General features: G+C 39.8%; 1 protein-coding gene across 2 annotated transcripts in view; it reads left to right on the top strand.

The window, feature by feature from the left end:
- Positions 1 to 23090, top strand: part of cfdp1 (craniofacial development protein 1) — a 36744-nt gene extending 13654 nt beyond the window's left edge. Inside the window, exons 6-7 of one of the 2 annotated variants that reach the window (XM_036561719.1) lie at positions 11559 to 11717; positions 21976 to 23090. In XM_036561719.1, the coding sequence (XP_036417612.1) occupies positions 11559 to 11717; positions 21976 to 22066 (250 nt within the window). In that variant the 3' untranslated portion in view covers positions 22067 to 23090. Of the gene's footprint in view, positions 1 to 11558; positions 11718 to 20951; positions 21360 to 21975 lie in introns of those variants that run through there. The other variant, XM_036561720.1, reaches the window with a different exon arrangement.
- The last annotated feature ends 1400 nt before the right edge of the window (positions 23091 to 24490 follow it).

Genomic DNA, 24490 nt, shown 5'->3' with positions numbered 1-24490 from the left:
CTCAACACACTTGGAGGAGACCTCTAATTGCCAGTTCTGTTGCATCAGCTAACAGGCACCCATGTTGGCAAGCCTTCTGCTCAGCGATTGTGCCCTCTTAAGCCCTGTTCAGACAGATTAGTTTTACATGAGGAGGAGGGGTAGTGTAATTTTTACCACTGTTTTTCAGTGATTTTAGTTCCATCTGAATCAGCGTTGTATACGGACTGCGTGCTCTGGCACCTTTAACTACTATGAAATGAAGCATAGAAATAACCACAAATTATATTAATCCCATGCAAGTTAATGTATCTGTAAAAAAGCCATCATAGTAAGTGGAAAAGGAGTTTCCGTAGGAGATAAGTATGTAGGTAAGTAGGAGTACGAAGGCACTCGAAGAAGTGTTTACTTGCTCTTTGTGGCTAAAATCAACCCAGTACATACTTTTCTACATTCCTAAAACGTAAAAACTGCAGATTTTATGCAGTGATGTTGACCATTGGCTGTGAATTCTCGATACTAATAATAATGACACATTATATTCGCTAGATGACATAAAGCTTGATGGTAAGAACTGCTGGCATCCAAATAGAACATACTATACTTATGAGAGACAGATTTGGTGAGGAGGGTTGTGGTGGGAGGTGCCTTCAGTGGAACTGGGTTGTGTGGTGACAGTTTGGAGTTGGGACATGTGTAAGGTGAAGAGGCTGTGACAGAGGTGTGTTCAGAGGCAGCACACACAGGAGGAAAGTGACAGCGACACACACACTCTGCCAAGGTAAGTTCTGAATTGTGATGAACACTGATGGGAGAGAGAGAGAGAGAGAGGGAAAGAAGAAATCAGTAGATGTGTGAGAGTGACAGGCATGAATAGATGTGGTGTAAAGGAAGAGGGAGGTGATTGGATGCATGTGAATGGTTCACCGGTCAGAAATGTCTTGGCTTTGAGAATCACTCTTCTTTCCCCAGTGCTCTAAGGGTGTAATGATTTCAACACAATATCGAAAAAATCATATTCAAAACCATCAACAATACGCCCTTCAGTCTCTTCTCTCATTAGCCGTATTTTATGGAAACCACTGTCAGTTATCAGAACTATGCATCTGGGTATCGTGTCCAGAGTAAAGTGTGTTGGTGGGCTTATTGCCATTGCCACACTCAAAAGCCCCCACCCCTTTTTTAATTGCTGAATTTGCTTAAAAATTTCTGGTTTAGTCATCTTAGGGTTTATTCTCTTAGAGGGCTGGCACAACAGGCTTTGATAAAGTTCTATTATAGATTGTTATTTATCTGAGCCAAAGCGAACTGTGTAGTATAAATTAGAGCTCTGTAGAATTTTTGACACATAATATCTAAAATCCAAGCAAATCTTCATCAAATGAAATCTGAAAGTGTGTATTGTTATACCTCTGCTATACTTATTAACTCCAACTGTAATGTAGCTTTCACTGTTGACATGCTCTGACCCTCATAGAAGGCACTCATGATGCATTTAGGTTATACTATGCTAGCTAACCCTTAGTAACCACAGTACAATGCCGGTGCATGGCATAGTTTTATATAAATTGTTTCTTACTCGTAGCTCATTAAAAGAAAAACAGAAATTCTGTCAGATTTACAAACTTTAACTTTCAATCAGTATCACATTTGTGTTTGTTAGTAGAAGAGGCCATTTTTTTATTATAATCTGAATTTGATGTAAAGTAGTTGTTTTGCATACAGGCTTGTTCTGTACAAAGAAAATAGTGCAGTTGTAAACCTGTGTACACAAAGTACTGTACAAAAGTCATAGACCACACTTCATTTATTTAAGGTCCAGATAAAATGGCCATTAAGTACAAGTTTTTCTTCTTCAGGAGATGTTTCTTGGGAGATTAGGTATAAGATAATCCAAAACTGGGACTCCTAACAACAGTGCAAAACCTGACAGACCACCAAAACTGTCACCATTAGATCATCTTTAAGCGATAGGAGAAAATTAAGCTCCACTCTTCTTTCAGATCTGAAAAGATCTGCAGGTGTTTCTGTCCATCCTTCCACTGTGAGAAGACAACTTAACACTGAGTCTGAAAGGATGTGTATCTGTCAAGAAAGCTGTTACTGAGAAAAGAAAATAGACAAAACCCAAACAAAAAAAGAAGCTGCTGGTGTTCTCAACTAGCTTTCTGCTTTTTCCTGTCACTGAAAAATGAATAACATGAACTTAATGGTCATTTTGACTGGAAATAAAATAAATGAAGGGTGCTCTCTGACTTTTGCACAGTACTGAGCATCAGTAAATGTATTTTGTTGTGTATGTAATTAAGTGTGGAATCTAATTTGAATGCAAGAGGAAAAACAGTAAACACTCAACTTTTATGGGTAAACATACACCTTTTGTACATGAAATAGGAATCAGGAAATCCTGTAGCATTCTTAATGGGAACAATGTCAGTGCATCCTGTGTGTGTCTCTGAGAAAGAGACTTCAAATGAGTTTAGCGAAATCGCTGCAGTCTCTGTCTCCCCAGAGCACTATGATTTTGAAGCCTTGAATATGCATTTCCTGCATTCCAGTCTGTGTCTGCTGTATAAAAACACACAAACACACACACACACACACACACACCCCCTCCTCTCCTGAGAAAGGACTTTAAGCCAGGTATTTCTTCTTTTTCTAAGAGTGGCCTGTTTTTCGCAGTTGCTTGGGCGACTGCCTGTGGAAAATGTGTGGTTTGCCCATTCGCAGGTTTCTGGGAGTGTGGGCTGTGTGTGACTTATAGCTGTAGGTTAGTGGGTGTGTGGTCGGTCACCCCTCCCTGGCTGGAGGCTCGGGCATTTTGCAGGGGTTGAGGGGCTTTTGTTTTGGAAACCTTGAGGGAGAAGGAGTGAAAGAGAAATAACAGGGTTTTTCCTTTACATGCCACAGTTGCCTTTACTCTTCTCCTCTCTGTTTGATCTCAGCCGTTTCCCACAGCTCCACTCTCTCTCTCTCTCCTGTGGGTCCATCCTGTCATCTCCCAGCTTTTTCCTCCTTAAATTCTCCAGCCTTGGATTCATGTGGCTTTTCTTCAGTGTATCTGCCTATAACCCCTTAAACTTCAGGCTTATTACATCAAGAACTACTATAAATTGTTACACACTATGTAAGCTATGTAGTTGTGAGAGTTAGGAATTGAAGTGTGGGCCCTTGTGTACAGGCCCATCACAGTTATTATATAAACTTCTGTTAATTATTTGATTATTGATTATATAGTTGTGGTAACCGTCTTCAAATCATCTCTGCAGTGGTGGGAATGAATTTCTTGAATGCCAGGTGTTAGAAATGACTAATCAGATAAGGAGGACAAAAAGCTATAAGTAACATGGCTAAATTAAGCTGGCTGTCTGGATATCTTGCCTCAGTTTGGCCTTTTTCTCTAGCTGAAGGTATAACATATTGGCGCTGCATGAAGATGGAATCGGCGGCTGAGGTAAGAGTTAGTCAAAAGCTAGCTTGGTTGTATTTTTTAACCTATAATTTAGTGGCTAGACCAGCAGTTAGGATTGGTAGGATTGGTTGACACCACAGGGATTCCCAATGGTTGTATGATGTATTTGCATAGTGCTTGCACTGCACTGTAGTAAGGGTACATTGATGAACGAAAACATGAAAAAGAAAAATGGTCATGAATTTTCAACCCAATGAGGCTGAGAGACATGGTGATGAGTTACAGAATACTTCATAACATGACAAATAACATTAATTGCTAGCTTTAGGCCATAATTCTAATGTTAAGTTTTGGACTTGCAAATAGAAAATTAAGACTAGAAAACTAAGACACTTTTTTTAAAAACAATAAGTTTTGTGGTCATTCCCACTAACCTGATACAAATGTGTCTCTGAGTGTATGACCTGTGTGACAGACGAAACACTGAGCAGGTTTGTGATGGTTGAATGTCCAGGTGGCTGGGCACAGTGAGCAGGTGGCTCGAGTGTAAAAAAGGGCTTTGAACTCTCAGCCTTAGCGCAGTAACTATGGGTGTGTGTGTGTGCATGTGAGTGTTCATTAGCCTTCTCTGAGCAGGTGTGCTGTTCTTTGTCTATTGGCAGTAAATCTCCCCCTCAGCCTGTAAGAGGCTGGGCGAGGGTGGAGATGCTCCGAGCCACGCAATCCTGACTGGACCTGACTTTGAAGATCAGAGAAGGAGAAAGAGAGAGGGAATATGGGACAGAGAAGAAAGAGAAGAGATGAGTCAGGGAGGATATTGAGAAGCAGATAAACAAGCGTGCACACACACAGAGTAATGTCTGATCCCAGTTGGCAGCACTTCACTCACATGTGACCTTCTTTCTCTGATCGCTTTGAACGGGTGCACTGACAGGACGCAGGCTCTTGGCCAGTCCGAGCGCGGAGTGGGCAGAAGGCACTCTGAGAACTGCATTTTTAGAGTTTGTCTTTGTTTGTTGACCTTAGCCGTTTGCTTTGAAAATGGCAGAGGTCATGCTAATGCTCGTGCTATCTGATCATGTAGTTAGCAAGATGCCTCATTTGCTTTTGTTCCAGCAGCTGCTGGACTTTTCACTTCATTTCGCAGACTTCCATGAGGTCAAACTGTTGTTCAGTTGTAAGATGATGTTTCCTTTTCGACTAGCTGTAAACTGTGGCTGTAAACAACCAGTAGTGTAATTTTTTGCCACGTTTGACGCTGTCCATGTTTTTCTATCAGAAAACATCTTCATTAATATCCAATTGCTTTATCAGGAAGGAAATTATGAATGTGCATAGCGACTAATTTTGAAATTCCGGTATCCAGAAGCGTTAATGAATGAATATCTCAGGAAATGCGACTAAGGGAAGAAAAAAAATATTGTGGCCAGAACTAATGTACATGTAGTATACATACTTACAAATACAAGCAAAATCTTATGAACCCGTTTACATCTTGTCACTCGAGTATCGTCTTTATTATCAGGATTAAATCTAGATGAGGCCAAGCCATATAAAAATGCAGGTGTAAACGCAACAATCCGATCGCTCAAACCACTTCAGGAGGTGGTCTGAGAAGCATTTGCGCCATATGCGGCATCTGTTAGCACACATAACAGAATTGGCACTTAGTGTTCTCTACCAAGCGCATTAAGTTGTCCAGTGACATTGTGTTAGCAGCAGATGTGGTGGTTGGCTTCAAAAGATGTTGTGGGTAGCTTCCCATGACTCGGAGGAGACTTGCTAGCCTTTACCCTCCTGGACATGACTAAACTGGGGGGAAATTTGTGAAGAAAAAACAAATATGAGCAAACTATAACAGTCTGTATTTCAGTCTTGTTAAAACATTAAAACAGCATTTCATTGAATTGTTCCTCTGTATATTTTCTGTGTCTTCCTGTGCTGAAATGGAACAAGTTGGCAAATAGTGATTTCAGTATTCAAATACCGGAACCTCGAATGGTTAACAGAGTACTTAAGTACCCGTGCACATCCCAAGAGCAAATAGCATCTGAAACCATATAAGTAAGTCTATTTGAGCTTGTTTGATGACATATGGTTTGAGGCAAGTGTGTGATGATTTTGCACAATGCTAATTGGTGCTAATTGGCTTTCTTAACTGTTTAGCTGCATTAGCCTCATAGCTCTAGCGCAAAACTAAAGAAGCAAACTTTGGGCATGACATTTCTTGTCTGATTGACTACATTTGGAGTAAGGGGGGATTGTGTAAACTACAATTTTCACTAAACTATTAGTTTAAACTTTGTGTACATGTTTACATCTTTAACCTCACAGCCTCTCTCCTGGCTGCTCTTGCAGTGCTGTTTCTTGCCTGTTAGTATGAATGTAGGTCACTGAGCTTGTCCAGTTCTAGGCTGGACTTATAGAGGGCATCTCTAACCCCATCCGTCAGTGCCCTCTCCGGCAGCAGCCAAGCAGCACTAACGCTGCATTTAGGTCAGAGCTGGCACCTCAGGCAGTGGAGCGGGCTTTGAGATCCACAGCAGCCGTTTTGTTCGGGGCTGCTAAGGCCTTGTGAATCAAGCCTGCCTGCATCCACCCCTACTGGCACTTGAGCCTACCGGCTGCTCTGTAAGAGTTGAAGTGGAAGGTGGGCTAGTGAGTCAGTGGTGTTGGTCTTTACAGTGGGCTGTAAAATAAACTCCCTCCCAACTCACAGAAGCTGATGGAGTGTGGAGGGGAAGGAGGAGAGAGAGGAATCTGTTTGTTGTCTTGCATGCTGCTGGAACAGGTCACGTCAAGGAGCGTTTCTGCTCTGAATTCAACACCAGGGCATGTGTTCCTCCTATAACAGTACATCAGCGCTATACTGTCCACATAATCCGCCTTAAAAACACTTACTGTTCTTGCTAATAACAGCAGATGAGCAATAAATTTGCATTTGATTTTAGCACAGGGATTGCCAACCAGATTTTTGGCCCAATACCAGCAAACCGAATGAATGGTTTGTCTAATTGAATTGAACCAATCATAAAAGTGAGGTTTATTTTTTATTGTTTTTATAGTGATTCATGTAAGCATCGTTATTTTAATACAAAATAGAGGTAAGATAATACACTTATATTAAGGAATATGAGAGAGATGTAGATTTTATACAGTGATTCATTTCAGGATGCAGATTTGTTTTTTTTTGTTTTGTTTTTTTTGGCTCTAATGTGAACTGAGCAATTGTGTGCAAATTTCTGACCAATCATCAAACACCCACATGTGTATTTTGGTGCACTTTAGCCATTGCAGTGCAAAAGCAACTGAGCCAGAAGGAAAAAAGTACAGTGCCACAAAATCCCAAACTCTCGTTCGAACTTTAGAAAACAAATTAGGTGTGTAAATAGCCTAAATGAATTGAAATAGTCCAACAGTTGTGGAAAAAAATCTTTTTACATTACCTTTACATTAACTTTCAAATGAACTAAAATTAAAAGTTACTTTTTTTATTTTAAATGTAAAGTTACGTTCAGTGATGATTTACACTGACTGGCCATTTTATTAAGTATACCTCCTTGTTCCTACACTCTTTCTCCATTTTATCACCTCCACTAAGCTTATAGGTGCACTGTAGTTCTACAATTATCAGTCTGGTTCTCTGCGTGCTTGATCATTCGCCTTTCGCCCTGTTCTTCAATGGTCAGGAAAACCATTCAAAACCAGCAACTCATTCTCAGTACTGCAGTGACAGTAATGTGGTGGTGACGTGTTAGTGTGTGTTATGCTGGTACACGTGGGTCAGACACAGCAGTGCTACTGTCCACTCTATTGGACACATGAGATGTTTTAGATGTTGGATTATTCTCAGTCCAGGGGTGACACTCGGGTGTTTAAAAACTCCAGCAGCACTGCTGTGTCTGATCCACTCATACCAACTGTGTGTGTGTGTGTGTGTGTGTGTGTGTGTGTGTGTGTGTGTGTGAGTGTGAGAGAGAGAGAGAAGGAGAAAGAGACAGACAGTGACAAGCTTCTGGTCATGGGAGACCTCAGACTACAAATAAACTCAACCCAGCTCACAGACTGACCAGCTCCTGTCCTGCTCTGTCCTTTTTTTTTGTGTGTGTGTGTGTGTGTGTGTGTGTTGGGTATGGTCACCATTTCTCTGATTTGCGTTTATGCATAGACATTTATAAATCCTGTCATGTCGTTGTTTATGGACACTGCTCATCAAAAGTCTGGGGACACTTTGTCCTCTTTTGACATTTTAATTTGCCTGTAGAAAAAAAATGACATGCAAATTGCTATTATAAAACAGTTCTAAAATCTGATTGGCTGAGCCACGTTCGAAACCGTTGGAAAAAAAAATACACTATATATGCACACCTGTGACCACCTCACAACAACTGAATCCTGTGTTACTGCACCATGAAAAATCATTGTGCTTTTCAGTCACAGGTGGCATTAGGTCTAGGCGGGATCTCAAATGGCTTCATGCTCCCTAAATAGTGTGCTATGTAAGTTTTCAAAAACTAGCTTCTTCAGCTAAATAGTCCACTATTTGTCTGGAGTGTGTGTGTGTGTGTGTGTGTGGTGTGTGTGTGTGTGTGTATTTATATATATAAAACCAAAAACGTCACCATGTCTTTAGTTCAACATGCATTAATAACCCTGCGTGCTTTAAACACTCATTTAGTATTGGTGCTCCGAAAGCTGAGAGTAATCTTTAAGTTCTTTGCTTGAGTTCAGTCTCTCTAGAAGCGCTCTCAGTGGATTGGTTCTGGTTAATACAGATGTGCTGGTACTGGTATGTTGGCATTAGTTGACCTGTGTGTTGGTCACAAGGTAAAGCCCTTGTAGAGGCCGGCGGTGCTAAATGACTGGAATATATCCACGTTCAGCTGCGGTTCCTTTTGGATGTGTTGTGTTAGAGAAGGCACTTTTATATCATGGTATTGATCCTCATAATTGATTTTCTTTTTTTGTGAGCTCTGCATTTTAGAGTGCGTGTGTGCATGCAAGTTGGGGAACAATCAATATGAAATTTTTGTCTTACTAAACCCTAATGGTTATAATTTAGTAACTACATGGAAAACTAAGGTTTTCTTAAGTTATACCACTGAGAAATGAAAGCCTGAACGTGCTGGCAGCACATGTTTTATCAAATTTTATCAGTTGATATAATCAAAGAGTCCAAGCTTTTAGTTTTACATAAACAGTAATTTACTGACTGATATTACTGGTGATATGATTTGTGTATCAACTGTGAACTGGCAAATATGATTGTCAGCTCTCAAACAGCAAAACATCAAATATAAATATTATGGGTCACTGGGTTTTTTTTCCCTAGTATTGAGCTTTTATTTGCTGTACCACAGTGCTCAACATTACTACTTACCAAGCTTGCACCAAGTACTGAATGACTTGGGGCTTCCGAGTGAGAGGGCAGAGGTGCCCAGGCCCCTCTCATAGCTACGGAAATGGTTCCACCTGTATTGCTGGAATACAAGAATAGAGAGCCTTTGAATTCTCAGGAGTGAATTACTTTTATTACAGCAGAAGTGTCTGGAACAAGACACTAAAGATCAGCTTTATAGGGGATCTTCACTGATATATCTGCAGGACTTCAATATCAGCTGATGTTATTGGCTAAATGATACATCAGTCAGGCCCTAGTGTGGTTCTCTCCGCTGTGTGTGTGTGTGTGTGTGTGTGTGTGTGTGTATGTGTATGTGTATGTGTGTGTTTAGTCTGTGTAGACTCCGAATGTCGTGGGAACGGTTCTACACTGGAACAGCTGGCAGAAAGCTGTGTGTAATCATGGGCTTTATGTGACATGCTTTAGTATGCAGGTGTGTGTGTGTGTGTGTGTGTGTGTGTGTGTGTGTGTTACATTTCTTCATCTTTTATTCATCTTCACACCAACCTTTGCTGATCTTCTGAAAGCAGAGCTAAGATTGTTCAGTCCTGAGGTGGCATCAAAATAAAATAAACATCACATTTTAAATAACAAACACTCTCTCTCTTCGCTCTTTTCTCTCTCTCTCTCTCTCTTCACTCTTGAATGATGCTGACAGCTCCAGCACAGATGGCAAATGCATGCTAGCAGACTTTAGTCCTATCTCTCATCAAAGTCTCTCTCTCTCTCTCTCTCTCTCTCTCTCTCTCTCTCTCTCTCTCTCCCTCCGTATGTGTGATTGTTTAGATTTTAAGTATATGTTTCAAACATCAGCAGTGTGGAGGGTAAATATTATATTGCAGTGCTGTAATCATACAGTAGAAATGTGCACAAAAGCTCTTTATTGATTGCCAGTTAAGTTTAAGCACAGGTCAAGTGCTTGAAATTTGTTTCCTAGACAGATATAAATTGTGAAGTTGTTGCGATGTTTGTATTCCCATCTCATACATGTATCTTCTTCAAGCTTGTCAGAACAGTGGCTCCTCTTGAAACTGCCTGAGGAAATACTGAAAAAAACTGCTTCAGTACAGTAGAAAAGTAAGCAATTCCTGAAAATGTGCCTTGTGTGTAAGGGTTTGCATTTTCAGGTAATTAGACAGTTTTACATTATAGAAGTACAACGTTTCAGGCTAAAAATGACACAGTGGGGTTTTTCCTGATCCACTGAGACAGGTTTCTTAGTAGAAGCACTAAATAAAAGCTGTGCTTAACAATGTTACAAAAGATCAAAAACAAAACAAAAAACGAATAGGAAATAAAATCGCAATTTAACACGCAAAGCACCAAACTGTTTGTTTAATTGTTGTTCCCATGACTGACAGGAGGGTGACGTGTATGGAGATGAGCAGGTATGTGCAACTGCAGCCATGTGCTCAGATGTGATGTACTATCAATAAGCAAACATTCTAGCCACTAACTGATATAGTCTCAAGGTAACATCCTAGCTACTAGCTTGTAATATACGCTTTCGATGAGTGTGCTTTTCCTGTCCCCTTTTTTCTTTTTTTTCTTCCCCTCTTTTTTTTGTCTTTTTAGAAGACTGCTGCTCTGCTGTTATTGAGGGATGGGCTTGCTTGTTGTGTGTGTGTGTGTGTGTGTGTGTGTGTGTGTGTGTGTGTGTGTGTGTGTGTATACATATATTAGTTTTGGGGGAAAAAAAGACTTTAATATTATATAAATTAATAACGTTTTAAGCTATATAGTATTAAGTATTATATTATGCTAAACGAATGATAAACCATAGTATGTATTATGTGTATTATTGTAAGTAATAATGACTGTACAATGAACTACAAATTGCAAATTAATTTTTTCCCCTTTTTTTCTTATTTTTATTTTTATATTCTTGATCTTGACTCGAGCTTGCCTCTAGTGATCTTGACTGCAGTGTTAATAAGCAGTGTTAAAATGAATACTTAATTTGTGGCAGTCTTTTGAGTGCTGCATGCATATTGTGAATTCCTTGAGGTCGTGTTTAGACCCTCTGGTGTTTGTAGTGTCACTTCCCTTCTGTTGTGGTCTACAAAGGGATGAAGGTGGAGTACCTTGCAGGAAAACACCCTTTTTACACACACACACACACACACACACACACTTGCACTCTGGTCATTTTCATTCCCGTTTCTCATGAAAGAACTTCCAGTATGACTCACCTGAGCGTGAAACTCTCTCCAGCACCCTCAAAAGATTTCTGCCCCTCCCCCACTTTCTTTTAGCGCCCCCCCACCAATCACTGCCTCATGCCCTGCACCCCACCATTGTGATGGCTTCAGCTCTTTTTCCTGACACAGATCGTTTAACATTTCATTATTCCAGCCAAGCACGACACCAGTGTCAAGATGACTTCTGTATCATTTAAAATGGACATCTTTGTTCGAGCAGCACAAGAAATAGCTCCACGATTGTTTTGATCTTTGCTTGTTTTGATCATTGCTTATTCCATTTTTTCCACACACTTTCTCCCTCTGCTGTTTCCGTCTGTGTCTTTCTATTTGGCCTCTGCTTTCTGCATTTTTGTCCACCATTATTTTGATGCATTCAAGCCATTTCCTCTTTGCTGATGTACAGCGACAGTGTCATTTGAGATTTTTGTCTTTTATGACATTTTTGATTTAGCCCTTTTTATGTCGGGGTCACTTAAGTTTAAGATTTTTGAGCTCCTTGTTCTGGTGAAAAGCTTCCTCTGCGCCCCCTCTTGACTTTTTCATTCTCCCATCTCTCCTCCAGTGCGAAGAGGCCAGCAGGGATGGGCAGCGTCCTGAACCGTATCGGAGCCAAGAAGCAGAAAATGAGCACGCTGGAGAAGTCCAAGCTGGACTGGGATGCGTTCAAAACTGAGGAGGGCATCACTGATGAGCTGGCCATCCACAACCGAGGAAAAGAGGGGTGAGTCCTTCGGATTTCCTCAGCTTCAGGGTCCCAGCCTCTGCAAATAGGAGGTCTAAGATGATAAGAAATTATGGAATATTGACAAAATAGGACAAAATTATTGATAAATGTCAATATTTTGATTGCTGTTATATTTAGAAAGTCTGGAATGGTTTACGTTTGCACCCAAGGGGCCAACAAATGTTTTATCATGCCATATATAATTTTTACAGACAAAAAAAAAATACCTCAACCTATTGATTTTAGGACTATTGTCAATGGTCCCAGCCCTACAGTAGGTTTATTGCCAACTATAATATAGCTTGGAATATGACACCAATGACGATACGTGTGTCACGATTCAGTATATCACAATGCATCTGGATATTGTGATTGCATCCCTATTAGCCCTTGTATCTTTGGCCATGTTGCTGCCATGGCAAATATGTATAGAACGACAAGTTGGGTGTAGAAGCTATAGAAGCAGCCTTCCTCAGTAGATAACATTAATTTAGGCTTATTTTTGTGCATCTCAGTTTGGTCAAAGAAAGACTATTATATAGTACACTTACAGTGGGACTGCTCATTTGGAGAAGGGACTATATTGAAGTACCTCAGATGTAGAACCATGTTCAGTTAAGTGATAAACCCATTAATGCTCACTTTCTGAGTCAGCATCACCTGGAGCACCACTTAGGATTCAGACCAGCAACCCTGTAGTTCTCCGTTCTGAACTCACTGCACCTCTGCTCTTATTAACATGCTCTACCCTGTACTTGGACTTTTTAACAGCCCTGTTAAAGTACAGGGAATGAGTGCTGTTGTGAGGTTGCGCTTCTCCATGCCTTTCGTAATCTCACTATCCATCTCCTTCCAAACCTTTTAGAGGAAAAATAGGAGGCCACAGATAGAAGGACAGAGGTCAATTCAGGTTCTGCTTGCATAAGAAATGGATGAAAAAGTAGCCTACAAATTCCTCTTGGAATTTAACTTGGTTTGACCCCTGCTCTGAGAAGAAGTAAATAATTGGTTTAAAGAACGTTTTTTTTTTTTGTTGAGTGGAATTGTGGTGCTGAGAGTTATATTAAGCTTTTAGGTGCAGTTCTGAATGTGACATATAGTCCCTGTGGTGTACTGTAATGAAGTGATCCTACGGGCTTGTCTTTAATTGTATAGAGTGCGCTGCTGGAACCAAACCTCAGCAGTCTTGGGAGCTTCTGAACGTGCTAATTTCAGTTAGTTTGGAATGGCTTAAAGGAATACTCCAATATTTTTCAATCTAATCTTTTTCTGCAGTATTTGTTGTGTGCACTCAATTATCACAGAATGTAATTTTGATGTTTCCTTGAAGTTAGAAAAGAATGCCATCTTCATTCTAGCAACTTTGATTAGACATTCTTTTAGTCTGTCATCTTAAGGCCTGTCTGGTTAATGATTGTTGTTCTGAAATTGTGCCAGATAGTCCCGTACTTCAAACAGTAATTTATGGAATTCTTGGCCAATTGCTTCTACAACTGTGTTTCAAGCCACTGGGATTTGCAGTCGTTTCTAAGGACAGGCAGTGTCGTCTTTATATGTTTGTTACACAACCTGTATAAATTACATTTTCAGTATTTTATAATAATTTGTCTCTACTATCACTAACATTTATTTACAAAAGTGTTATGTATGGCAATAAGTGGGTATGATATATCATTTGAATAGATGCAACATAAATATAGCTAAAACAAAGTACATAGAATTCTCCTTGAAGCCCCCAGACATCACATGGATTTGTTAAATCCATAACCAGCTCATTTGAAGCATTGATTGGCCAAAAAACGAAGCTGAATGGTTTATTAGCCAAACCAGGTGTTGGATGATCCCAACACTTAATGTTAAGCTTCCTCAAAGAGAAGTTTGGAAATCATTAAATGTTAAAAAAAAATGATATTGTAAAATCATTACTTTTTCTATTAATATTAATTGTATTTATTCTATTATTTATGTTTTTCTAAACACTTACTGACCAGATGAATAGCTTTTTATTTCTAATTTTCTCAGGTGCCTAAAACGGATGTAAAGATTATTTAAAATTTTCAGCCTTTTGGCTCCAGTAGGTTGTACCCACAATCTGTTAGATGTTCTTCTGACTGTATTTCAGTAAGGTTAAGCTTGCCCACTGACCATAAAGTACTTCACTGATGCCATGAATTTGCACACATTAGGATACTTGTGCTGTAACTCTCTCCTCTTCCTAGCAGGGCTTCTTGTTACAATATTTCTCAGCACTCATCTGTTAATAAATATTAGATGCATTAGTAGCACAGCTGCATCTAGGCATTCATTCAACTAGGCAAATTGGAACTAAATCACATTGTTCACGGATGAATAAAAATTCTAACCTTTTTTTTTTAATTATTATTTTTTTATAAATTAATTGAAATATACTTGGATAGACGACTATAAACACATCCTACGTGTGGAAAACACTGACAGGAAAACACTCCAAACTTATGTGGTAATCAATGGTACAGAAGTTGCAGCAGATAGGGGTCAAGTTGAAAAGAGCTGCAGTATTCCTTTAACAAATTGACCTTTTGGTTGGAGGTTTAGGGAGATGGAGAGCAGCGATGAGGAACAGCACAAAGTAGGTGAATTTAAGCCAAACCTTTTTAGATGAGAGCTGGAAGGCCAGAGATAGAAGGATGGAGGTCAGTTCAGGTCCAGCTCCTGCTTGCATAAGAAGTGGATGAAAAAGTAGCATTGAGATTCTGGACTTGGCTGACCCCAGCTCTGATAAGAAGTGGATAATTGGTTTAAAGAGCATATTTTTTTGACATTCATGCAGGAGGAGGAACATCTGTTGTTGTCTAGATGTATCTGTGGTGGGGTGAGATGATGTGAGTTTTAGTGGGTAAGGCTGAGTGGAAGTGGAACTGAGATGTGAGTTATATTAAGCGCTTTGGTATCGTTCTAAATGTGACAGTCCCTGTGGTGTACTGTAATGAAGTGATCCTATGGGTTTGCCTTTAATTGTATAGAGTGCGCTTCTGTGAGGCAGAGCAAGGCTATGGAAATTACATGTTTTCATGTAAGTAGTATGTGCGGACCAACACACAGAGAAACACTATTTTGGTTGTGTTTGCCTGTAATTAAGTTGTTTTCTGCTGTATGTAAGTGTGTAGCATGTGCTGCTCAGAGAGGCTTATGTCATGCGTTAGTGAGAGGTGCTTCACCATCATTGATGTTCTAACACAGTGTTTTTCTGTGTTGTGGATATATAAGTGATTTTAACCACCTAAGAAGGTTGTGTGGGATCACATCTGCACTTAAATCCTCGTGCTCAGCCCACACATGCTTACGCTCACCTACACAGAGACATGCTTTGGCATCCGGAACACCTGTGGTTGTTCCTTATGGAAACAGACGCTTACACGTGTGGTTATTCTTCATGGATATGCTGCACACATGCACACCTTTGGCTCACTTCCTACGCTGAACTGCACAATGACCTTTGTCCAACAACAGCTACATTTCCATCCAAAGGATTTTTTATGCTTTAGAGTGTTTCAGAAAGTTTGCTGATGTAGGCTGTGGAAATGGAAATTGTTGGTAGATTTTTATGATTAATTTTTTTCCCCATTGAACTTTTTATTAAAATTTACACGGGTGACCTTTCAAGTGCCAGTATTCAAATACTGAAATCAGTATTTGAGTATTGGTTATGTCATCATGAGAAGGCAGAGAAAAAATAAAAAATAAAAAGTCTAACTATTCAGAGAAATGTCAGTTTTATGTTTTAACAGGACTGTAAAATGTGACAGTATTGTGAGTATGAATAATATACTTTTCTACTAATTTGCTGCAACTACTAGTCCTCATGAGCAACCAACATTGTGCTGGTTAGTGTTATCTCATTAGCTCCTCTGAAGAGGAAGCTTCCATTACTCATCCAACATGAAAACCTACCAGTTTCCCTCAGATATTTTTGAATAATGAACATGTTTTCAAATTATAACCTCCAGTGCCATCATCTAAAAAATGATAGCCCCCTCTTATCTGTGGTCAACTGAATATTCAATGATTAACCCTTATGGATACCCAAATGTGAAACTCCTTATCTGGAAACATTTTTCGTTACACTTTACTGTAGGGTCCTGTTCTTAAAGCTACATGGCCTACATGTACACCTATACAAGCTTGTCATGACAACTTACATAACCCTGCATAAATGTTTATAAATGGTTTGATTTTTGTTGAAAGGACAAAATGGCTCTTCTTAACATATGGGTTTCCAACCCCTGGTCTAGGCCATTTCATGACCCTCCTTTTTATTCTCCATTCCTTTGTGGATTTACTTGTTTGGGTATGTTTGGGATCTTTATCTAGTTAGAAGGTCCACTTCTACAGCTTTGACTTTCTAGCAGATGGCCTCACATTCTCCTCAAGAACTCTCTGGTGTGAAAGAAATTATATAGTCTATTCTACGATTGCAAGTAGGCCAGGTCCTGAGGCAGCAAAGCAACAAATCATACATACATGAATAAATGTTTGTGTGTGTGCTTGTAGTGTTTGCTTATCTCTGGGTTTTAAAAATGGTTATGAAACTGACATGATGTGGTTTTATGCTGACCCAAGTCTAACCTGCAGAGTGTACGAAGTGTCCTGTTGTTGTAGAAATCAGTGGCTTAACTCTTGTACAGATCTGCAAATGTCAGTATTGGTTTATGCATCAGGTCTAATTAAAAAAAACTCCTCCAGTTCATGTTTAAAATATCCTTTTCCACTATGAACCACAGAAAGCATATTTTAGACAGATAATCTTACTGTGTTTAAATATGAAGTCAGGAATGATTTCATAGTAATGGTACGTGTCTAGGGTCGGCTCTTTGTGTACTTCAGGAAAGAAGTCAAACAGCCTTACTTGATTTTTAAAAACAAAAAAGTATTAAGATCTCATAGCAAGTCAGCTGGTAGCACTAAATTATACTTTTCGTTACATGAGCCATGTCACCATAGCGTGTGTTGTATATAAAGCAGCTTTTCTCTTTTAAGTGTCTTTTCTCTTTAAGTCTCTGGCCTGCTTCCTGACAGCGTTTCAAAAAGAGTAGGAAAATAGAATAAACAAACAGGCGAATGTAATAACACCTGTGCACCATTTGCGATGTTTTATCCCTCACTCTTTTAATATATAATGAACCCTGACTACAGCTCTTACTGAGACAGCCTACATACAGGGTTACCACCACAGAGTATATAATCTTATAACACAAATTACAGCACAGTGTGAAACAAATCATATTTAAGGTATTATAAAACTCCATAGACTCCATGGCTACATGGTAGAAACAGGTGTGGCTACTGAAATATACAGAGATTAAAACTCAGCTTAGTATCTGTTTATTTTATTGGGTATTCTAGTAAAGCTTATGTAGAATAAGTGTGTAGGAATAAAAAAGCTTTGTTTTTTACTTTATTTTTAAGGCACATTTTGACTAAGCATGTTCACACATTAATGCACAGTAAAGTGTAATATACATACACACTCACAAATACGTGTAAACTCTCATGTTACAGTCCTGTTCCGACATAAAATTGATGTTTCACCGAATTGTTGGCCTGTATATGTTCTCTCCCTGTGATGGAATGTAACAAACCAAATAGTGATTTTAGTGTTTCAATACTGGCACTTCAAACAGTTAACAGAGTACTCATGCCCATCCCTAATAGTTTATTTCACATTAATCGGAATGACACCGTCTATGAGCTAGGCTATGTATGAAAACACTTCAAAGGCAAAGATGACAAATTTGGGTTCCAAGTGGCAGAACCATCTAAGCGTTGTGTCTGTTTTTGGGAGATTGCAAGTGACTCAGAGTGCTCACCAGTCCAGCTTGATCTCATTGGGTTAATTTGGTCATGACTAAACTGGGGAGAAAATTAGGTAAAAATAAGTGAATGATAAGTGAATAAATGAAGAGCAAATTTGTATAGTGAGTTTGTACGTTAAATTATGGTCCTTTATATCAGCTGGTAATATTAAATTACAAAAGATTCGATAAAGATGTATCGATAAGCAATGAGGTACAGGTCACCTTAAATACTGTAAGAGCAATATGTGACTTAAACCTTTTAAATATATATATATATATATATATATAATATAGCAAACATGGTTCAAAAGCCTGTATGTTAGAAAGTACCTTTCTCCTTTCTAAAGTACCTGTAAAAAGCTCTGGCCTTCTCTCTATCCTTGACCTTCTCACTAATTCCAGCAGATTAATTAGCTTGTACTGGCTAGCAAATGTGAGCTCTTGTGGGTGGTTTGCTGGAATGCTGGTGCTTTACTGAGTTTTGTGCCCACCCTTGGGCTGCCTGATGTCTCCATTCATCTCCCCATCTGGAAGCCCTCGATCAGCCCTATCTTCGCAGGTCTCCATAGTTACCCAGCTTACTGCTGTGTGCGTGTGTGTTTGTGTGTAGAGACTGATCTCACGCCTCCAGGGGAAACCCTTTGTGTCGATCTGGTGATGCTCCTGGGTTTGGGTGAACTGTACTGAAAGGTGTGGGGTTTGAAGCTGGGGGTTATGGGAATAGATTTTGTTCTCCAGGGGATGTTGATGTACAATGACATCATTGCTGCACGCCAAGACCCTCCTCTCATACAGTGGTGCTTTTAACCCCTTCAGGGCCTGATGAGATGTGTGTCGAAGCCCAATAGTCAAATAGAGCAGCTTGTCTACTGATGATTTATTTCTAGAATTGATACGTGATACTATTATTTGATTAATTAACTAATTAAACTGTCATGAATTCCATCTCATTTTGCCGCCTTCACAATTCAGACATTTTCGACATGATTGCTAAACTAAAAAAAATGCATATGAAATTTGTTGTGTTTGGCTCAAAAGCACAACGGAGATACCATTTTTTTTGGACACAGTTTGATTTGCCTATAGAAAGAAAACAAAACAGTGTTAGCGTATTTAAATAAAGAACCAAAAGTATCAAGGATTAGGAGTATTGAGTTGGACTTTCAATACATTGTGCAACACTGTTGTTACGGCAGTCTGTCAGAATGACTTCATGCATATATGAATATTATAGACTAGTGTTTCCCACAGGAATGAAAGAAAAAGGAGGAATGTCCATGGGGGCCCTGATTGCTGGGTTGGGAAACACTGTTGTAGACCTTAATAGACCCTTTTTTGTTTTTAAATAAGTGACATGTCGATGCAACCCTATTTCCTAAATGATGTCTTTAGCTAATCAGCTTTGCTGACTAATTGTTGCAGCCCTATCATTGGTCAAAGATTTGTTATTGTCTGGTGTTGATGTGCTCCAAGCTCAGCTTCAGTAGACTGTGGTGAAGGACCCCAAAATTACCCCAAAAACCTGTTTTGGGACTTCAACATAAAACTCTTCTGACAGGCCAAATTGCAGCTTGCTGCTGGTCTTCCATTTCCCTGTCTCTTTGGGAGCGATGTGGTTTGGGAGGAGCATCGGCAGAGGGTGTGGAGGGCGTGGTGGCCCACGCTGGAGGCTGAAATAGCACTAAATTTGCTCATGGGTCCCACACTGGGTGCCCACAGGCCCGAATTCAGCCTAGAACATAGCTACTGATTCTGGATCATCAGTGCTCTTCAACTTCAGATGAACTGAATATGATGGTGGACCGATCTTTCTAATTGTAGATCAGCGTCCCTCTTCTCCGAGTTGCTCTGTGAAGGCAACTGGCAAAACTACCATCTTGGAAATGAGACAATAATTTCCTTGTGATATCACCACTCATCAGTGCTCAGATCTTTCAGGTGTTTAAATATGCTTTACTTTTAAATCACCTTTGAGTCAAAAGATTTTCAACATGTGCTTTTCACAACAGTTTGGGGAAAAAAGCCTCTTGAATATAAAATCTAAAATCTGTTCTTAATACCAAGAAAGAATGTTTGATAAACTTGATGTGAATGGGTAAGTAAATTTAATCAGTTTAATTGTGTCCAATCATGTTGACTAGTATTGTGCTGAGTGAAGGGAGAGCGGTTCATCCCTCACAGATAGATCGAAGCCAGTTATGTTGTTTTGTACTCACAACTACGGATGGCTGTGGCATCACCGAGGAACCTCCTGATGCTAGGGCCACCATTTCGATGGTTAAACCACAGCAGCTCCCACATCACTTTTGTTCTGTAATTGAAAATGACTGTGAAAATCAAAAAATTTGTTGTAAAATTTCAAAAGAAGGCAAGGTGTGCAATATTAGACAGGCAGTGTCAAATACTGGACACCTTGCTCAAAAAAGAGAGACATTTGTGTCTTAGTGGGGGGAAAAAAGTGTAGAAGCCAGATGGAGATTGGTCCAGTCCTTTCATAAATCAGCTACATTTCATACCAGACTACACTGTGACACATGTGGTGAGTCTGTATTCACTGTCATCTGGCTGATATAAAATACACATTTCACAAACTCAATGTCCACAGCTGGTGCAGTCCACTGAGCATTTTCAGGGCCATAATAGAATATCTAATGTTATAAAAAAAAAAAAACGCACAAAAAAAACATATCTTCGCTCTTTCCTCAAGAGCCTCTCATCTCCATGTGCAAATTCAGCTGCTCCATGAGTTTTCTTTTAGCTGCTCCCATTAAGTGCTCTTAAACCCTACATAACAACTCAGACTAGAACATCTCTGTTTCTTTATTTGATGTGATATAAATCGGCCCCTTTTTGCTCTGTTTCTTGTGTAGAATGTAAAAACTAGCCCCAAACAGTGTTTAGAGGGCCATAAGAATGTTCTCCTTACAAACCTTGTTGTTAACTTTTTTCCAATCCTTTTGTTTTGACTGTTCACATTTGTTTTTGTACATGACCCGTATCTGTCATTGATCTGAATGACCTCTGCCCTGATTGATAATGGGCACACGTGGGTCCTAAGTCAATAATCTTGTGTGCATGATTTAAATGTGTTCTGAATAGCAACAAAACATTCTACAATTAGATGCAAAACTACATTTGTCAGACAGTCTATTTAGGTATATTAGAACTGAATAGAACTTAACTGTTGAATCCACACTAGATTTCAGGAGGTTTTGTACAATGGGCTGGATTGACATATTTCCCAAAATATCAAGCACATCGGCCATTTCACTGTCCCTCCACTCCAACCTGCCTCGGTGGGGTATTCTGAGTGGTGGCTGCAAAAAAAAAATCTTACACGTTACTTCAGGCCTGTAATGTGAACATAGCCTAAGCCTCCACTGTCTGCTATCAATAGAGCTGACTGCAGGCCCAAGGCTGTGTGGAGAGGACACAGTAAATAGTGCAGTGCTGCAGAAAACCCCCACAACGAGGAGTGACATTGAAGAGCTGCTGTGTCATAACAGTGATTCTGCATATAGCATCAGCCCCTCCCTAACGCGCTCAGTGACACAGGAGAAAGGACAGGCAAGACAGGAAGCTGTTGCATAAGAGGTCTGCACACCCCACCCACCTCTACACTAGAGGTATGGATGTGTGTCTTTGTGTCCTGAAAAGTAAAAAAAAATGTATTTACCACCATCCCACTGTATTAAATACAAACTTGTGCCTGTACATGACACTGCAAGCTCATACGTTTCATACATGCATTTCACATCCTGCAGCAGTGCCTCTTAAGTAAGATTTTCCAGGTTAAAAATTAGGCGAGCTCCCTATTGATGATGATCTTGAAGTTGGCAGGAAACTACAACTGCCTTGGGGCCAGTACCTGTACCTGCTGGCCTGATTTGAACTTTATTTCTTTAAGCTGGTGAATATCCTATCAGCAGATAGCTAATAGCTAATGTTACTGCAAGAAAGCTTATCTTATCGCAGCCATATAAGTGTAGTAATTGTCTTCAGATAATCATCTGCCGTGGAGAGAATGGGTTACTCAGACAACATGGTTGTATTTGAAGTGAGTTCTCTGTACAGCATGTAAACTTATTTTCATTTAGAAAATCAACCAAATAGAATTTGACCAGGGGTGCCCAAACTTTTGGGTACAGCTATAAATGATAAATGAAAAGGAGGACAAGAAGCTCAAAGCTAAAGTTAGCAAGGTAGAGAATTTTGATGAACAAAAACATGAAAAGAATAAATTCTTTTAAGCCGGTGAGGCTGAGTGATACAATGGGATACTACAGAATACTGCATAACACATCAAATAACACATTAAACAGGCCAGATTGCCCCTTTAAGTATTGTCTGTACTCTTTAAAACAGCATGCTGTAATATCTCTGTGCTGACTGTGGCTGTCTTGCGTTATCTGCTACTTTAGGTATGTGGAGAGGAAGAACTTTCTGGAGAGAGTGGACCAGCGGCAGTTTGAGCTGGAGAAGACTGTGCGTCTTAGCAACATGAAACGGTGACTGGAAAATGTACAGGATGGATCCAGTAGTACATGGACTGTATACACACACACACACACACACACACACACACACACACACACACGCTCTCTATACTGTGAGTCACTATTTGACTCTTTTGGCCGTCTCTCTGACGGGCAGCTCTCTCGCCTCCTGCTTCTGACCTTAGTCCACATGAGAAGCACATTCATCCATGATTGGTGCCACCCATCTGATGATCTAGCCTGTATCCACCTCCACTGACCTGATCTGTATGAGAAACCTAGAAATGTTCACTCATCTCTCACCCATAAACTGGACTCAGTAAGGACATAACAATCAGGAGAAAAAAACAGAATGGGGATGGATCTCAACAGAATCAAATCAAAGTCTCACGGTACTTCATGGTATAGTGAAAATGAGAATTTCAGTGAATTTGTGTTGGTTAGGTTTGATCTATAGTGTTTCCAAAAGTGGTTACAGATCTTGTTCTCCTGCTTCTCGCAGCTCAGTACTTTTCTTTCTCTGCTTTAACACATGGGATTTGGCTCTTGAAAAACCATGTGTTTTAGAGTAGGGAAAACATTAAACTATGTATTTGATCTACAAGATTTGATAGAGTTCTGTAGTGAAATATGATTCCATAGTCAGTCATTCTCAACCCCAGTCCTAGAGGCTCAGTGTACTACACTTTTTCTGTGCTTTAACACACCTCGTTTAATTTATCAGGTATTTACTAAGGTGTCTGAGAACTTAGTCTCAACACGCAGGATTTTCAGGTCTAGGACCAGCATCCAGTGCATTTTCACTCTTAACGAACAAAAAGACGTCATACTGAGCTGCTTCTCAGACTCGTAGTCGTTCAGGGGCGTTCTCGGGATTGAAACATAAGGGTGTGTAGTTGTTTGTTCCTGTATTTGTGCCGTTTCTCCTTTGAGAGTTTGCTCTGTTAAGATTGATTGTATGGTAATTACACCTCTCCTGCTGTAAACAACTTTTTTTTTTTTGCCCTTTGACACGGAATAAATCAAATCATTTGGTTTGACTCTTTTTTTAAAATATGGCATCGCTTGCTTCTAATTGCTTTGCCCTGCTAATTAATGACTCTGACCTTCTCCCTAAGGGGGAGGGGGTGATGTCATACTCAGTGCCTGTTGCCTCAGATGGATTCACCATAACTGACATACACAGCAGGACCACCTCCAATTTGCCCTCTTCCAGCTAAACACCCAGGGGCTCAGGACCCCAACACAACTGTCTGAAGAAAAGACTTCAAGGGCTTTTCTTAGTCTTTTTTTTTAGCTCCACTGATGTTTAGTGAACCCTAGGAACTTACTTTTGTGTTTGATAACAGCAAAGCCTTTCTTCTGCGAGCCTTCCACATAGTTTGCTGGTGTGGAGGTGGCATCTAATTGTAGTTTTGGAGACTTGGTGGCTGCAGGATGAAACCAACTCTTTGAACTTTCAGACTGTGATCTTTGGAGAAAGTTTTGTCTCTCAAACCATCCTTTTCTTTGTGTGGGGGAAAGATACATGTATCCTCTGTCAGGCAGGTTCTTCATTGTTGCAGTTGTTTGATACTTCTTAATTATTGCCCTAATAGTGGAGATGGGTTCTTTCTGATGCACTAAGGGTGTTTTTCCTCTATATCACCACGTATTTAAACCCCATTGAAATGAGAAGTTGTGGTGGACCACTTAGTTAGGGGTTTAACGTTAACATTTTTAGGTTCAGTATGATTTTTGATTCTGTGGTCAAGATTCGATTTGAATTTCAGCAATAAACTAAGAGCCAAAAGTTGCAACCCCTTCGACTTCAGTGGAAAAAAATGTCATTTGAGAGTGGGTGCATGCAGAAGATAAGCCCTGCTGTGATAAGATGCACTCAGAGGCCTGTTTTTGATAAGAGACCCTTGGAAGGGACTGAGGGGTGTATACAGGTTTAAATATAAAGATTGTTTTGAACATTCATTTTTTTCATTTTTACATACTGTAATGAAGTCATTACACCTTTACCACTTAGTAGCAAAAGGTGAAATAAATTGGAATGTAATTTTGATTTCATAAAAATTTCTAAAAATACTCTTTACTGAACAGCTAAAAATGCCCCCTGGTGAAACACCCCGCCTCCACGCTTCTGAGCTTTATTTTGGTTTCTCATAGTTTTATTTTCTCCAGAATTGTTCTGTTATCAGGGCCTGTATCAGTAGTGTGTTCATCCTTTCACTTGAAGATAATTGTTTTTGTTTATAAAGCTCCAGCTCCTCCCTTCTCCCCCATCAGTGCAGAGCCGCTGCGTTTGTTTACTTCCATTTCCGCTGGAGACCCAGTCAGAGAAGCTTTCAATGGTTCATCTGTTCGTTTGTGTAATTACAGACCCCCATTCCTCTCCCTCCTCTCCACATACAGGAGTGGAGTGTGTGTGTTTCAGTGGGAGTAGATGGAT

This window comes from Colossoma macropomum, unplaced genomic scaffold (assembly GCF_904425465.1).
Source record: "Colossoma macropomum unplaced genomic scaffold, Colossoma_macropomum, whole genome shotgun sequence".
In the NCBI taxonomy this organism is placed as follows: Eukaryota; Metazoa; Chordata; class Actinopteri; order Characiformes; family Serrasalmidae; genus Colossoma; species Colossoma macropomum.
This window is presented reverse-complemented; position numbering and strand designations above follow the sequence as displayed.